The sequence below is a fragment of the Mastomys coucha genome, unplaced genomic scaffold (genome assembly GCF_008632895.1).
Source record: "Mastomys coucha isolate ucsf_1 unplaced genomic scaffold, UCSF_Mcou_1 pScaffold22, whole genome shotgun sequence".
In the NCBI taxonomy this organism is placed as follows: domain Eukaryota; kingdom Metazoa; phylum Chordata; class Mammalia; order Rodentia; family Muridae; genus Mastomys; species Mastomys coucha.
In genome coordinates, this window is record NW_022196905.1 from 156691052 (window position 1) to 156709003 (window position 17952).

Genomic DNA, 17952 nt, shown 5'->3' on the forward strand with positions numbered 1-17952 from the left:
GTCTCTCCAGCCCCAGCCAGTGTCTCTCCAGCCCCAGCCAGTGTCTCTCCAGCCCCAGCCAATGTCTTTTTAATAAGGATCATTCATATGTCATCATATAGTTCTTTTTTTTTTAAAGATTTATTTACTTATTATATGTAATACACTGTAGCTATCTTCAGACGCACCAGAAGAGGGTGTCAGAACTCATTATGGGTGGTTGTGAGCCACCATGTGGTTACTGAGATTTGAACTCATGACCTTCTGAAGAGCAGTCAGTGCTCTTACCCGCTGAGCCATCTCACCAGCCCCCATCATATAGTTCTTAAAGACCAAATGAATGCATTTTAAAGATGTTGAAGTTCTAACTTTGGAATTTAGCTGGTATGTTTAGTTATCAGGTGCTCTAGAAGTGAAGACCTGACCCTGCCAGGGCTCTCCTGAGAAGCGTGGTCAGTCTCTCCAAGGTGCTACAGCTGGATCATCTGTTGGGAACTGGAATTTACTCTTAGTTTTGGATGCTGAGAAGCACAAGGTCAATGGTGGGAAGGCTCTGTCTTTCTGCTTCTGGGATGGCACCCCAGGGCTGCATGCCAGAGGATTTCAAGTAGTGAGGAGAGCAGACAGAGAGCCCGCTCCCAGGGGCTTGTTTATAGTGAGTGTAATTAAACCACCCATGAGGGCAGGTTCTCTCTGATTGAAACTCTTCTGAGCCCACCCTTCAAACACTGTTGTATTGGGGATTAAACTTGTAGCACCTGAATTCTGGGTCTGGAAGCATTCACACATAGTAGGTGTTTTACTTTTCAGTTGCATACATTTTCTATTTTAGTTGAGAGTTACAATTATATATGTGTATACTATGAACAGCCTTGCTGTTGCTTTAAACAAGAATTTCTCTGTAAATACTGGTTTTCAGAGCAGGACAAATTGACCGTATACTCTGAAGTAGAAGGACAGAGTATAAGGTGTGATTATGTATTTTATGTGTGCATATATGGATGGCAGTAATGTAAATTAAGCCATCGAAGTCAACTGAAATAGGCTGCATCTTCTCGAAATGGCGAACAAAAGAAGCATGGGCTTTTAGAAAATGCTGTTGCTCTCCTGAGTGGTGTCAGATGGCTGATGCCATCGCCCTTCCTATGTGCTTGGGATATGCTAAAGGAGCAAGACATCCTGGCACTGCCTGCTGGCCAGAAGTGGCTACAGTGTCTAGTGACTCCTGAAAAAAGGGAAAGAGTGTTTGGACACTGACTGGGACAGTCAGGGATCCTGGACAGAGAACTCAAGGATGTCAGTTTTCTGCCTTCCAAGAGCTTGGCCGTCAGCTGCAGTGTACCAGTGCTGAAGCACAATGCACTCATGGAGGTTTTGTTGAGGTAAAATGCAGTTCCAGGTGTGGAGAGAGACACATCCAAGATGCTGTGTTCCCAGAAGATGTGGCAGAAGGACTGGGAAGGATGTTCAGTTTCATTGGCTTTCACCAGCCCACATCAGCTATGCACAGTTTGCATGCTCCACACTGGTCCCAACAGGGTTGAGCGGGTTTGGAGTCAGAGATTTCTTCCTGTCATACACTCGGAGTAGCTGAGGGGATAGAACTGGCACACAGGCTCACTAACCTTCTTGAAGTTGGTTCTAGAAAAGCCAAGGCTCTTGGAGTACCTGGAGACCCCATTAAGAAGATGAAGGGGAGGAGAGATATGCTCAGAAAAGCTTGGGTACAGCTGACTTCAGAATGGGATGCAGAGAAGGAAGATGGCTGGAGTCACTTTCCTATCATGTCCCCGGGGTCTGATGATCACAAAGGGCTTCATGTTCCTGCAGGGGCAGGGAGGATAGATGGTAGAGAGGAGACAGTGCCCAGAACAGAAGGATCCTTGCCTGGAGGGGAAGATGCTGAAGTAAAATATCAGACACTGTGTCCAGGGATGTCTCTGATCTACCTGGACTGGGCCAGTCCCTGTTGTAGGGACGGGAGTAAGGGTACTGCTTTATACCGGAAGAAGTGGAAGAGACTTACACCAGTTAGGGGATTTACAGTGTGATGATGTCACAGAGAAGCAGGCCAATGGGCACAGATTATCCTAGCTGAACACAGATAGCGTCTGATATTAAATTTTCCTGACTTTATGTGTTGTACTTTTATTGGGAATTCTTTTTCCCAAACAGTTTATCCTTGAAAGGTAGATTATAGGCAAATTACAGAGGTTTCTTTTTTTAAAAAAGATTTATTTATTTATTATATGTAAGTACACTGTAGCTATCTTCAGACACCCCAGAAAGAGGGCATCAGATCTCATTATGGATGGTTGTGAGCCACCACATGGTTGCTGGGATTTGAACTCAGGACCTTTGGAAGGGCAGTCAGTGCTCTCAACTGCTGAGCCATCTCTCCAGCCCAACAGAGGTATTTTTATTTGATTAATTGATTGATTTGATTGATTGATTTTTAAGACAGTACTTCTCTATGTAACAGCTCTGGCTGTCCTGGAACTCATTTTATAAATCAGACTGGTCTCAAGGTCACAGAGATCCTCCTGCCTTTGTCTTTTAAGTGCTGGGATTACGGGCATGTACCACCCTGCCCAGCTAATATTGTGTAATGATTTGTTTTTATTTTTTTATGTGCATTGGTGTTTTGCCTGCAAGTATGTCTGTGTGAGAGTGCAGGTTCCCTGGGACTGGAATTAGAAACAGTTGTGAGCTACCATGTGACTACTGGAAATGGAACCCAGGCCCTCTGGAAGAGCAGAGAGGGCATATCGCAAACTTAAGAGGTCAAAGACCTAGAAGGAAACTTGCCCAGACCACGGTAAACTGACTGAAAGTAGAGACTGCCTGGAGGGGTGGGCTTCTGTGACTGCCAGGCGCCCGAGCCAGCTCTGGGCCCGAAACTGTCATCTATCTCAGCTGATGCTCCCTAGCATCATGAAGAAGCAGCCTTCCTATGGTCCTGAAGGACCACCAGTTCTTACCTTTCTTATGCATTTCAGCCAAGTGACTGTGCTCTGTTCGACCCAAAAAGTGCTTGGGCCAGCATTGTGGGAGCTGAATTTCAGGGCTGGATGACCAAGATTTCCAAACAGATACCTTTGGGTAGCCACCCTCCACCCCATCATACGGAGGCACAAGTTGATCTGGGAGTTCACGGAAGACTAGTTCTCAGCCCCTTCTGCCCCTCACACCTCTCATGATACCAAAAGGAGTGCCAGGATACAGGAGTGCCAGGATACAGGAGTGCATAAGAATTACAGAAGACTAGTTCTCAGCCCCTTCTACCCCTCACACCTCTCATGAGGATACAGGAGTGCATAAGAATCTCTTAATGTTTTTGTTTGATATTTTCCTGCAGTGGTTTGTATCTGTGAGAACATATAGACATGACCTTGACATTGCTGACCTTTGTAGGTGTCAATCAGAACTTTTCAACTTTTCAGGAATGCATTTGACCTGATTATCAGGCCTGAAATACTATGTTAGCTAATTTAGGATACAATGTAACTTTGAGGTACCATCCTGCAGTTACTCTCCCTTAGTACCCGGGTTCTTGTCATCTCTGTTTCCTTGGTCCCATTTAGACTTAGTACATGCAAACAATGTAACTCCCTTTCAAAGAAAGTTTGGAGTTTCTGATTAAACCAGACATAATTTTACCATTCAACCCAGCAAGTAGCCACTCCGGCATTTGTCCACAGGAACACCTGGCTAATTTGTGTCCATGTAACAATCTGTGCATGATGGTTTAGAGCAGATTTTCCTTATTGCCAACACTCAATCCAGAATCCTTCAGAGAATCTGTGGGCGCATCCAGAGTGTGGAACAGGCAGCAGTAAACAAAGAGTGATTGAGTTGTGAAAATACCTAAGGGAACTTTAAATGACGCTGAGTGAAGAAGCCAGTCCAAACTTGTCTCATTTGGCCTGTGACATCCCGAAAAGGACAACACGGTTGGGACAGAAAAAAAGGCAGTGGTTACGGAGGCCTGAGGGTAGTGTGTGACAGTGGGCAGTTGACAGACTGCAGAGGACTTTTAGGCAGTGAATAGTTTTAATGAAACTATTCAGTAGGAGGTAGAGGTGGTCCCACTCCAGTGTGTGTTTTTCCCAACTCAAAGAGTGCATAACAAGATTAGAACCTGCCAGGCTTGTGGGGGCGTACCAAGGCAGAGGAGGGAGATCTCTGAGGCCAGTGCGAGGGCAGCCTGCTTTCTCAGAAAAACAAAAGCCAAAAACAAGAACAGGACCTGATATAAACTATGAATTCTTGGTGATAATTATAAATCAGTGTAGGCTGTTTCCCTGGGTAGGATGGGTGGCCATGGGAATATAGTTTTGCAGTGTGCTTAGCATGTTCAGAGTACCAGATCCAAGCTCCAGTGCTGCCATTGAGAGAGCAAACAATCAGGGCATTGTGACAGTTCTTGAGATGGAGGTCCTGCTAGGTTGCCAAAGCTAGGCTTGAACTCACAAATCCTCCCACCTCATATGAGTACCATGGATCAAAGACATCTAGACACCTAGCTCAAAACAAACAAACAAATAAACAAAAACCGATTGTCAAGTTTTAGCCAAAAATGCAGACTTTTTAATCAAGATATCATTAAATCTATAGGATAGTTCAAGGATGATGGCGAACTTAAGAGTTTCCAAACCCATCAATGTGATTTGTATTCATATTTTTATTTAGATTTTCTTTTTTAAAAAAAAAGATTGATTGATTAATTGTGAGGACACTGTCACTCTCTTCAGACACACCAGAGGAGGACATCTGATCCCATTACCGAGGGTTGTGAGTCACCATGTGGTTGCTGGGAATTGAACTCAGGACCTTAGGAAGAGCAGTCAGTGCTCTTAACCACTGAGCCATCTCTCCAGCCCCTTATTTAGATTTTCTGAAGCAATATTTTATATTTTTATCTATGATACTCTGAATGAATTTTAAGTACATTTCTTTCATGCTGTATAAACTATATTTATATTTCCAGCAGGTTGTTGCTATAAGGAACTGTCAGTCATTTAATTGTTTGCAGCATTGGCTTAGGAACCCAGAGGCTCATGCCTGCCTCTCACTGACCTACACTCTGGCTGCCTGAACTGGCCTCGCATCACAGAATCTGCTACATTTACTGGCTAGCCGCGGTGCCTTCCTTAATTTCCCCAGGTTCAGTCACCACCTGAGAATAAATATGTCTTCCTGTTCAGTATTTGTCTTTCAATTTCGTTTTCTTATCTTTAAGACTTTTATGGTAGTCTTCCCCGCCGCGTTGGTGCCGGTGTATGCTGGATACAGGAGCATGGCAGCGTAGCGTGTCCAGTGCTCATGTGGAGGTCAGAGGACAACTTTCAGGAATCTGTTCTCTCTTTCCACCTTTGAGACAGGCTCGCCCTTGTTTCTGTTGCTCTCACTCCTGTGCCCGAGGCTAGCTCGCCTGTGAACTTCTGGATCTGTGTTTTGTCCCACCACCTAACTGCAGGGCAAGGACTCCAAATACCAGCCGCTGCATCTGACTTTTGCATTTCTGGGGATTGAACCCCCTACCCCTGAACTCATTGAGGCAGGTTTGTGTAGGTAACATTTTTCACACACTAAGTCATATTACCAGCCCCCCTTTCTTGTCTTATCGCACTTTGGGACTTCTTGACTAATGCTGTATAGAAATGAAATGTTATCTCAGTTATTTTGAAAAATTCAAAGTATATAGTGGTTGGATCATAAAATCCCCAAATTCTAAACAGTTATTATGTTCTATCTGAAGCATGTGTAAATAAATTTCCAGTATCATGAACCTGTACCTATTTTCATAGTAAGCATGAGAATGATGTTTCCCTATGAAAATTCCACTGTTATACCCAACAATTTGTCCTTGATAGCTTTGAAAAAGTCTTATTGAGATATAATTAATTAAATAATTGGTATAATAATTAAATTCACTCATTTAATGTATGGATTTTATTATCTTTGGTTTTATTATCTTTTTAACTTTTGAGAACTCAGATATATACACACAAATGTGTGTGTGTGTGTGTGTGTAGGTGTGTATGAAGCTTATCTTTTGTTTTGAGACAAGGTATCTGTGTGTAGCCCTGGCTGTCCTGGAACTCACTATGTAGACCAGAGTGGCCTCAAACTCACAGAGACCTGCCTGCCTCTGCCTATCAGGTGCTGGGATCATGCCTAGCCAAAGCTTACCATTTATATTCCCATTCCTAGTGTTAATGAACAGTGTTGCATGAACGCTGCTGTCACCTGCTCCTACAGCACTGTCATCGTTGCAAACAGACCCTGCAATTACAAGGAGTGAGTGAGTGCACATTCCTTGCTACTAACAGCGCTAGTATTAGTCTGAATTCAAGATTCTAGTAGATTCACACGCTATTCATCCTTTTGTGTCTGGCTTATTTTACTGTGTAATGTTTTCCAGTCTGTTGCACATGTCAGAATCCCATTCCTTTATATGGCTATGTGTGTGCTATGGCCCAATTTTTTTAAATCCCATTTCTATCAGTGACAGGATCTTTCCACCTCTTGGCTATTACAACTAAAGCTTCAAGGAATATTTTCATAAAAAATCAACATCCACCCATATGTATGTGTCCTCTCACTTTGAAGTTACATGGATTATCCTATGGCAGGCTACCTTTGTATATCCATGATAAACTTCAAATGATCATTATTTGATGAAAGGCATGAATGAATCTATCCACTTTAAAGGCCCAGAGTTCAAGGAATTCCATATTGCATAAGCTCAGAGACAAACCCAGAGACCCACACCAGTACACAGAGGCCCAAAAGACAAAAGTAAATACATACTGTTTAAATCACCAAGAACGAAGTCATTGTCCCTGACTTGCAACCGTCATAGGATTGGCATCTCCTCAAAGCATAATGACCAGGAGGCAGTAGGGTGGAACACTTTAAGTTCTGAAAGAAATAAAAATAAACCCTTGCCTATCAAGAATTCTAAATTTGGGCTGGAGAGATAGCTCAGCTACTAAGAGCACTGAATGTGGTGGCGCATGCCTTTAATCCCAGCACTTGGGAGGCAGAGGCAGGCAGATTTCTGAATTAGAGGCCAGCCTGGTCTACAGAGTGAGTTCCAGGACAGCCAGGGCTACACAGAGAAACTCTGTCTTGGGGGGGAAAAAAAAAGCATTGAATGCTCTTCCAAAGGACCTGAGTTCAAATCCCTGCAACCACATGGTGGGTGGCTCACAACCACCATAATGGGATCTGATGCCCTCTTCTGGTGTGTCTGAAGACAGCTACAGTGTACTCATAAATAAAATAAATAAATCTTTAAAAAAGGTGTGTGTGTGTGTGGAGAGAGATGGCTAAGAGCAGTTAAGAGCACTGATTGCTCTTCCAGAGGTCCTGAGTTCAATTCCCAGCAACCAACTGTGATGAGATCTGACATCTGAAGACAGCGACAGTATACTTAGATATAATAATAAATAAATATTAAAAAAAAGAATTCTAAAGTTGGCAAAGCTGCTCTTCAAAAGTAAGGGCTGTGGGAACTGGCTCATTGGTTAAGAACACTTGTTTATCCAGAGAACTAGATAGGCCCCAGGTAGCTCACAATTGTCTGTAACTGCAGCTCCAGGGACTACAGACCCTCTTCTGACCTCACATGTAAAATTTAAAAATAATAAGCTACATGATATGACATTCTCCAGATTAAAATTAAAATGCAGAAAACCTTTATATTTTTGTTGTTGTTCGTGGTGGTGGTGGTGGTGGGTCTTTATGCTTATTTGTTTTGTGTCTGTATGTGTATGGTTTCTCTGTGTAGCCCTGGCTAGCCTGGAACTCACTCTGTAGACCAGGCTGGCCTGGAAATCAGAAATCCACCTGCCTCTGCCTTCTGAGTGCTGGGATTAAAGGTGTGCGCTACCACCGCCTGACTGGCTTGATCTTTTTAATTAAAAAATTTATATGTATGGGTGTTTTGCCCATACATATAAATGTATGTATGTGTACCGCATGCATGCCTGGTACCTACAATGGTCAGAAGAGGGCACTGAATTCCCTGGAGCTGGAGTTACAGACAGTTGTAAGCTACCATGTGGGTGCTTGGAATGGAACACAGGTCCTTTGACAGAGCGGTAGTGCTCTTAACCCTGAGCCATCTCTCCAGCCTCATGTTGACTTTTTTTTTTTTAAGATTTATTTATTTATTTTATGTAAGTACACTGTAGTTGTCTTCAGACACACCAGAAGAGGGTGTCAGATCTCATTACGGATGGTTGTGAGCCACCATGTGGTTGCTGGGATTTGAACTCAGGACCTCTGGAAGTGCAGAGCCATCTCTCCAGCCCCTCATGTTGACTTTTAACTCCTTTTTCCCCCTTCTTTTGAGATAGATAGTCTAAAGCCCAGGTTGGTCTGGAAGTCACTTTGTGGTCCAGGCTGGCCTTGAACTCATGGCAATCCTTCTGCCTCAGACCTCCCAGATGTGAGAATTTCTGATGTAGACAACCATACCTGGCTTTTACTCTTTTTGGAATACAATTTAAAAGAGAAATGCATGAAGTAAATATGAATTTGTCATTGGGCAACAATGTATAGATGTGTAAATGACTAAGCTCAACTAAAATACAAATTGGCAGAATGATAAAAAACAGATCTCAATACATACTGTGTGTAAAAGACTTAAGGTCCATGAACACAGAGATGCAGGATGTGATGTAACAGGGTCAGGTGCTGAGAGAGCCTACATGACATACCAATTCTAAACTTACAAGCACCAAGCGCCACAGCTCCCAGGAGAGCAGACAGAAGGGAAGGCCCAGAGCTTTAGAATAACGTCCAAGTCTTCACTGCTTACCTCAGTGCTGAGAACAACCAGACTGCAATGCGGGTGACCTTGGCTCAGATACCTCACGGCTGGATGTGGGACCTCAAGCGGCCACCTCCTGTAGCCAGGCAGGACCCCCAGCGGAGGGATAAGGACACCAACCCACCCACAAAACTTTTGATCCCAAATTTGTCTTGTCTAAAAGAAATGCAGGGACAAAGATGGAGCAGAGCCTGAAGGAACGGCCAACCAATAACCCGGCCAACTGGAAACCCACCCCATGGGCAAACACCAGTCCTTGACACTCTTACTGATACTCTGTTATGCTTGCGGACAGGAGCTTAGCATAACTGTCCTCTGAGAGGCTCCACCAAGCAGCTGACTGAAACTGCTGCAGACACCCACACCAAACATTGGCCAGAGGTCAGGGACTCTATTAAGAGTTGGGAGAAGGATTGAGGGCCCTAAAGGGGATAGGAACTCCACAGGAGGACCAACAGAGTCAACTAACCTAGACTTCTGGGGGCTCTCAGAGACTGAGCCACCAACCAACCACCACAGGGCTGGAACACGCCTCCCCCCAAAACATATATAGATGTACAGTTCAGTCTTCATGTGGGCCCCCCCCACACAACTGGAGCAGAGGTTCCCCATGAAGCCGAAGCCTGGCAGTGATATCCATTCTCCAACAGGACTGCCTTGTCTGGCCTCAGTGACAGAGGATGTGCCTACTCTGACAGAGATTTGATGTGCCAGGGTGGCGGGGAACGAGGGGGGTCCCCATCCTCTCAGAGGAGGAGGGGATGGAGAGTGGGAGAAGGGTCTCTGTGAGGAGGGTATTGAGAGGGGGTAGCATTTGGGATATAAATAAATTAATTAATTAAAAAAGAAAAGAAAACTAGACTGGTAAATGAACACTGGATCCAAGCAGCTGCTACAGGGCACCCTCACCTTGGCAGAGGTAAGAATAGCTTTGTTCTTAAATCACAGAGGTCTTCCTCCAAGGCAGGGCAGGGTCCCAGGAACATTCCCTGTACTTTGTGATGTAAATAGTGCTGACCCGTCAGTGAGCTCCAGAGAGCTGCCTGTCTCTTCCCCACCCCAGCACAGATTACAAAGGTGTGCCACCAGATGGATGCTGGCTGTCCCGCCTTTACAGCAGGCACCCATTTACCCACTCTCTGTGTCCTCAGCACCCATGATGGACATTGTGATTGTGGATAAGACTGGCTTAGGAAATGTCTAGAATATTAATGAAGCACGCCTCCGCTGATGTCTGAGGGCATTTCCAGAGACCAGAGGACTCCGGCCTCAGTGTATTAATCCCTCAATTTGGAGTCAAATGTGATGGCATTTTTGAGAGAAGACGAAAACCTTGTGGGTGTGAAGCAGGTTTTACATTCCTTTCCTGGAAAGAAGGAGCAACCCTTTGTGTTTAACATTCCAGGATCCTCTAGTGCAGTCTGTGAGCACAAAGCCAGGTAGGTAGGGCCAAGATCTAGGAAGCAGGTGGCTGCAGACATGTCCTTAGGGTTAATCTCATTTTGACTCCTATATCCCTGCAGTGTAAAATGTTGCAGAAAAACAAAATGAAAACAAAAGGAAACAAAGTCTACTTATCCCCCATAGAGAAGCAAGCACATTCATTGCAAACTAAGGTTACCAGTATAGTCCAACTTGACCACGTGAGTTTTCCTTGGAGTTGCCTTACAAGTAATTTAGGAATAAGGGTTACTCACAGCGGTGGCAGTGGCCCTCAGAGGCATGGAGGCCTTTGTGCTCACAGACTGCACTAGGGGATCCTGGAATGTTAAACACAAAGGATTGCTCCTTCCTTCCAGGGAAGGAATGTAAAACCTGCTTCACACCCGGAAGCCTGGGATGGGCATACTTTCTAGCCCAGTGATCTTTGCACAATCTGCGTGGCCTAAGTCTCTCCAGCACCAGGCATTCCTCCACACCCCTCTTCTAAAATGGTTGTTCTCAGTCACTCCATGAGACCTATCTTTGCAGAAGGTGTCACATATAGTCAATCTATAGAACCCGTCTTTATAGAAGGTGTCACATATAGTCAATCTATAGAACTCATCTTTATGGAAGGTGTCACATGTACTCTATAGGGTTTCCTTGTAATCTAGTCTAATCTGTGTTTAGCTTGCTTTGTTCCTCAAAGAGATTTAGGTGTGCTCTGGTGTATATGTGGGGTTGAATTCATCTCCATGAGCAAAGTTTTCACCAAGTTGCTCTGTGTTTAAATACTCCTAAAATAAACAACTCGGAGTCAGGCTCTGCAGCCGAGCCCCACTAAGCTTAGCTGAACAGCCTTCTTGCCTCCTGCTGTTCACCTCCGCCACAGTGACAATCTCAGCGATGATGCCCTTGTCATGACCCAAAGACAGCAGCGTCACCAAAGCCCACCCCAGTCTCCACTTCTGGAAACTGGAAATCTAGAGTTCACTATACAACTTGCAGGAAGCTTAACGTGTTGAAATGTGTATTTCCCAGGTGGCCTTTTCTAGACAGCTTATAGGAGGCCATCTCTCAGCAGCCCTTCCTTACTGCTTCCATGAGCCAGGGAGGGAGGGACGATCCACTGCGTCTGCTTTCAGGGACTTCCGGAAGCCATAGGGTTGCTTACTTCCTGCTATTTTAATGTGTGTGTGTGTGTGTGTGTTTTTAAGCATTGTGTTCCATTCTTGTTTGTGTCATGTATGTGGGTGTTTTGCTTGCATGGATATCTGTGCAGCATGTGTACTAGTGCCTGTAGAAGGCATCGGATCCCCTGGAACTGGAGTTACAGACATTTGTGAGCTGCCATGTGGACTCTGGGAATCAAACCAGAGTCCTAATGGAAGAGCAGCCAGTGCTCTCAACCACTGAGTCATCTCTCTAGCCCCAAGATAATGATGATGATGGTGGTGGTGGTGGTGGTGATTTCTTCTCCTCCTCCTTCTTCTCCTTCTTCTTCAAATAATGTGATAAGTGTTTTGCCTGCATGTATGTATGTACAACATATGTATGCCTGGTGCCTAGAGGCCAGTAGAGAGTGCTAGGGCTCCTGGACCAAGAATTACAGATGGTGTTAAGCTGCCATGTACTAGGAATGAAAGCTCAGTCCTTTGTAATAATAGCAAGTGCTTTTAACTTCGGAGCCCTCTCTTCAGTCTCTACTTCCTGAGTCTCAAGTCATCTCCCTTCAGAACACTTAAGAATTTCCCTGCAGGATGGAAATGCTATACAAAGATCCTGTGTCTCTTTCTGCTTCCCAGGAGTGAAAATAGCTCCCCTCTGCTACATTCTTCTTTCACCATGGTATTCCATACACGTGTGTGGGGCCAAAATGATGATAAATAGAAACCTCTGAAACTATGAGCCAGAATAGATCTTTCCTCATGTAAGTTGACTCTGTCTGGTATCTTGTCATGGCGAAGCCAACAGTAACTGACATACATGTAGGCATCCATGTAATTGTAATGCTTCCTGGTCACTCATCCAAGAAGCAGGTCCATCTATCATTAATTATAAGCAAAAACCAGGAAACCAATCCATTTTAAGACACCGCATCCAAGCAAGCCATTCTACCTGTTCAGTGGCTCCACTGTTCGGCGGCGGCCCCACCTGACCTTCGCTCTCATCACCGTTTTTTTCTAACTCTGGTCGATTTGGCTTCCAGAATGCTTCCAGGACCTTCTGCATCCTCCAGCGAAATCGAGTTAATTGCTCTCAGGAACAACGGCATGTTGAAGACTGTTGGCATGTTAAGTCATTCCTTGTAGTTAAGAAACCCATCCTTGTTAAATATACGAGAGGCAGACGCCACTTCCCACTGCAGAGGCTGCATGGCGTTTGTTCCCGTTCCTTTCCGGTTACTGGGGTAGGAGAGGAGAGCTAGAAAACAGGAGGACTCCTGGCCATTTGAAGGCTTCTGTGCATGACTTCAATTCTGATGTGCAGAACCAAGGTTAATTAGATGCTTGGCGGCTTAAGAAGGTGGGGCTTAGCTGAAGTGGTGGAGGCAGGTGTAGTCAGCATAAAGGTGGTTAATTGTAAAGCCATGCAAAATAGGGGTGTCTAGTAATAATATGTTGCATAATACTGAGTGAGGCCTTTGGTCTGTGCTCCTCAAAGGTCTTCATAATGTTAATTAGCCCAGCACTTGGTAGAGCTCTGACCTCTATATTACTAATCGGTTGGCTGGGGTTATTCTGCTTTATCCAGATACACACAATTGGGCAAGGAGAAGATTCTCCAGTGCTGGCAATCTCAGGCTTTACACACTCAAAGTTTATGGGATGGACTGACAGATCCAGATGCTTACAACCCTACTCCCCGAGAGCCAAGGGCCTACTGCTCCACGCTTTAGAAGCCAGAGCCTTACAGTTCGAGATTCTGAAGTTGGCAGCTTAGGTTATTCTGGGCCAACAGCAGCCACAATACGTGGCAGCTTTCTGTAATCCAAGCTTCCATCGGCAGCAATAGGCTGTGTCTGCTGGTGCTGTGGCTCTGTGTGGGCATGGGGTGCTGGGAATTCGTGTGATGGTAGCTTCAGCTTTTACTCCTATTGTAAGACCGTCACTGAATAAGGCGTGCCAGCTCCAGGAACTCTTCCAGTGACTGGTACCCATGCACTCTTCTCTAGCTCTTCATAGCCTTCTTCAGTCCTGGTGCTTTATCTCCTTTAACCATCTCCCTTTTTCTGCTGTCCCAGCGCTTCTGTGTGTACTGTTCACTCTCTGGAACTCTTCAGAGTCCCCCTTGTCGCTGCCGCCACCACTCCGCTGATGCTCTGTCCTTCATTTCTTTATGTTACCAGTCTGGCTTGTAAAAAAAAAAAATGTGGGGCTGGTGAGATGGCTCAGTGGGTAAGAGCACTGACTGCTCTTCCGAAGGTCCTTGGAATTCCGAAGTTCAATTCCCAGCAACCACATGATGGCTCACAACCATCCATAATGAGATCTGACGCCCTCTTCTGGTGTGTCTAAAGACAGCTACAGTGTACTTAGATATAATAATAAATAAATCTTTAAAAAAAATGTGTAACATCACTTGAGAGAGGCTTCTATTGGATAAAAGATTCTCCCAACTTACTGAAAAAGTGAGCCAAGTAGCCTGTGTGTGTGTGTGTGTGTGTGTGTGTGTGTGTATAGTCAGAAATGGGGTGTGGCAAGGATGTTTGCACCAATCATGTTGCACCACTAGAGATGGCCACCCCCACCCCCACCCGTGTCCTAGGTGAAAATGGTTACTAGAGCTTTCAATGGCTAAAAGTCTGGTGCAAGCTATTGAAACACGCATGCCTTGAGTATTGCCTTCTGCTTTAGCAATAAACAGCTGTGGTTGCAGGGTTGCTTCCTCAAAGCTGCTGAGGAGTGTTCAAAACAGGACAGCAGCTTGAGGCAATTTAGTCAGATGCTAAAGGAGGGCTGTTTGGCTGAGTCATGTGACCGAGGCAGCTAGGTAACAAGAGAAAGATCTGTCAGCTTGGGAGTCAAATTGGCCTCTCCCCCAGAATAAAATTTGGTCACCATATTAACAGTCTTCTGATAGTACTTAACAGTGCTCTGCTCTTCAGTCCCATATGCTTGGGAAAAGTTGGGTCATTTTATCTGAACCGTTTGGACAGATTAGTGGTTCAGCCTATTCTCCTCCCGGGCTCTCCAGCTTTAGTCTTAAAAGAAGTGGTCTCTAAGATGGACTGCATCTTCAGTGCTCAGGGTCTACAAGACCCCTCTTGGGATGAAGTAGATGGTTTCTGAAGTGAAAGGCGCAAACACACACACACCTGTCCTTCAGGCTGCTTCCCGCCCTGAATCAGTGACAGCCCAAGTTCAGACCACGTGGCTATGGAGGTCAATAGTTGAGCAGAGGCGGGGGATCTTGTCTCTGCATTTTCCAGTATTCATTCTAACAATCCTTATTTTGTTCGGTGTAAATGTACAAGATTCTTCTCCCTGTGGTGCACATACAGGCACTTTAAAGCACTCTCAGAACTGACTTCTTTTTTCTCGTGTGTACACACACGTCTGTTCTTTTCAGTGCGCAGGCATTAAACATAGGTATCCATATTTATTTGCACAGGTTTTCTTCTGTATATATGTTCAGGCGTGCACATATGAATTCGTGCACTCCACGAATACAACACGTGTATACAGCCAGACTATGCATGTACACAGGTGTGCACACACATGATCTTTCCCCTATGTGTACATGCACGTATGGCACACACCAGACTTTTCACTGTTGGCGCGCGTGGCGCGCACACACACACACACACACACACACACACACACACACACACACACACACACACAGAGGCAGACACGTGGCCCCTCTACTCCCTGCGCATGCACACAGGCATGCATACAGTTGGCCCTTGGTGTACACACACAGAGGCGCGCACACACACGTGGCCTCTGTCCGAGCGCACATGGAGGCGTGCGCAGCGCTTCTCAGCGGGCTCCAGCCGGGTCCCGCCACACGCGCACGCGCGCACAGGCCCCTCCCCTACCCCAGGGCGGGTAGCACCGGCGAGAGGCGCGGGAGATGAGCGGCGGGAGGAGGAGGAGGAGGAGGAGGGCGCCGAAGGCGCGAAAAGGCGCGCAGGCGCGCTGCGCGGAGCGGGCTCGCCGCCGCCCACGTCACCGCGCCGCGCGCACGTCACGCCGGCCCGACGCTCGGCCCAGGGTGAGCCCGCGTCCCGGCGCCGCTGGCTCAGGGCAGGGACCGCCAGGGCCGGACCTCCGGGCCGGCGCCCCCGCGCCCCCGTCGTCCGCCCCGCGCGTCCCGCCGGCCAGCCAGGTGCGGCGGGGGCACCGGCCGGTCGCGGCGGGAGGGCGCGGGCTGGGCGCGCGGCCCCATTCCCGCCCCAGCCCGGTTCCCGCGTCCGGTCGCATCCCGCCCGCCGCCCAGCCTCAGCCCGGAGTCGGCCTCGACGCGGCGTGGCGTGGCGTGGCGTGGGCGGCGGGCAGGGGTCCTGGCCACCCTCAGGCTGTGTCCGCGCCAGGGCGCGGGGCCGGTGGCCGGGCCTAGTGACAGGTGGGGCGAGCGGGCGGGCGAGCGGGCGGTCGGGCGGCCGGGTGCCCACCTGTCAGAGTGGTCGGCGGCACCTCGGGGTCTTGGGCTGCCCCGGGGGGCCTGCTGCGGTGCGGGCGGAGCCACGCAGTGTCGTGTGCCCCAGTGGGGGCCTTGTGCCTCGGCGGGGCCTGTGGTCAGGCGGGGCCCGCGTGCCCAGGTGGGGTGAGCCTGACGGCTGCGCCTCGCTCCGCCAAGGGGCCGGGGTCTGGCCCCGCCGCTGGTGGGAGCTGCTGGTGCCCGCAGGGAGCATTTCCATTTGGAGAGGTGACTTAAAATCCCCGTGTGGGACCTGCTTGGCTAGCTCTCCTGTCGGGATTGTGCAAGAAAGGCCCCTGCTGCCTGGAGGCCTGCCTCGTGCTGGTGGGGAGATGTTTCCTTTGAAATGCGATGTGCGTTAAACTTCTTTTTTCATTTTCATTCATTACTCATCCCCTTCCTTTTTTTTACCAGATAAGCCCGGTTTCTTCTGTGGAGGGTACGCAGTTAAAGCCTTGATTTCCTGGATCTGGTAACATGGCAAAAGATGTAAGTATGATTGCTGCGTGCTGCAGATGTGTTAGCACAGCTCGGTGCCGTTTTCTCCCTTTATTTGAGAGTGGCCATACGTGCGTGGCCGTGGTTTGCGCAGACATTTTACAGGCAGGAGCGGGGATGGAGGTGAGGGATGGGGAGTCAGTAGGTGGGTGCCTCCCTTCAGCACAAATGTTCTTTGTCATCTGAAGCCTGACACTGTGTGTGTGTGTGTGTGGTTTGATGATGATTTCTGGATTTTTCCTTAATCTGTCTAAACTGCTTAAATAAAAACAATTTTGAATACATCTCTCAGTTATAATGAATGTGTGAGGGGGTGTTGTTTGTGGGTTTCCACACAGGAGAGCTGTCAACGTGGAACTTAACACTGTCCTTGTTTTATGTAGTATGTAAGACCATAATTCAGCCTTGATGGGTTGAATCCCTACTACTTGTTTGGGCACATTTTTCTCAGAAAGATGACATTTGGTGATTAATGAAACCCCGTGGGATTGCTGGTTGGTTTAGCTTCACATTTACTGTGAAGGTACCAAGCGTTTTGAAGTTTTTTTTTTTGAAGCAGGTGTAGACAGTTAGGCTTTTAGACTGCAAAATACAGTCTGTATTGTTGGTCACATACATACGTTTTTGCACTATGACTTTAAATCCCTCCAATACTGACTGCGTCTGTTGAAGTGTTTCTCGGTATCCACTGTTCTATGACTGTTAGATTAGTGCCTTTCCTGTGCAGCTCTGGAAGTGCAGGCAGACATACTGCATCAACTAGGACTGGGCCCAGGTGGAGCGAAACTGGTGCAGGTGCTGAGGCCTGGCCTGACTAGAGGCCCAAGGATTTAGATTCAGCCGTGCTTAGTGGCCCACGTGGATCAGATGGCGCCTTTCTTTTAGTCATCAAGCACTGGACCTGCCCTTGGGAGTCATGTCTCACCCTGAGAGACTTTGTGTAGGTCACCTGAAGTCACAACTGTATATGGCATTGGCTTGATCTTGTTACGTCTGTGGTTTATCTACGTCCATGTTCTGACTCTTCCCCAGTGTGTGCCCTAATGAGAGACATGCTGCTCTGTGAATGCCCACAAAGTAGCTAGATTTGGTAGATGGTGTGTAAATGGGGTTCTGTCTCCCATGCCTTTGTGAGACCACACGGCATGGTGCAGTTTCAGTGAGTCAGCATGCTCCAAGCCCTGTCATCTTAGTTTTGCATTATACACTCCTGTGTGCTGTCCCTGGGGAAGGGGGCGGTGCACTGTGATGGCAAGTGGTCAGGATCTCCTATCCAGCTGAGAGTGTGAGGCCTGCCGGTTTGGGGTTAGCCATTGTGGTGTGGCTAGGCCAGTGCAGTGACTGGGTATCAGAGTGCTGCAGCTTAGTCTCCCCCCTCCCAAGTGCGTACAGACATAGACAGGGGTGAAGTGGCTCTCTCTGTTTTCTGGCTGGAAATGGAGATTGCCGAGAGTGAAGGGTTGGGCCCTCTCTGTGGCCAACTGTGTTTTTAAGTAGGATGCGATGTTTGGGTTCAGAAAGGGACTTTGTAACTCTGCTGAAGGGAAAGAGGCACCATGGAC

The 17952-nt window shown here is 47.2% G+C and overlaps 1 protein-coding gene across 10 annotated transcripts in view; it reads left to right on the plus strand.

Annotated features, from left to right (window-relative positions):
- The first annotated feature begins 15412 nt into the window (after window positions 1-15412).
- The window catches only part of Tfdp1 (transcription factor Dp-1), a 40324-nt gene continuing 37784 nt past the window's right edge, over window positions 15413-17952 (plus strand). For 3 of the 10 annotated variants that reach the window (XM_031339131.1, XM_031339124.1, XM_031339132.1), the window contains exons 1-2: window positions 15464-15580; window positions 16307-16381. Coding sequence is in view for 3 of the 10 variants with exons in the window: in XM_031339124.1 (XP_031194984.1) it covers window positions 16370-16381 (12 nt within the window). In the remaining 7 variants the exon portion in view is untranslated. Of the gene's footprint in view, window positions 15581-15656; window positions 15818-16306; window positions 16382-17952 lie in introns of those variants that run through there. The other 7 variants (XM_031339127.1, XM_031339133.1, XM_031339125.1 and 4 more) reach the window with 6 other exon arrangements.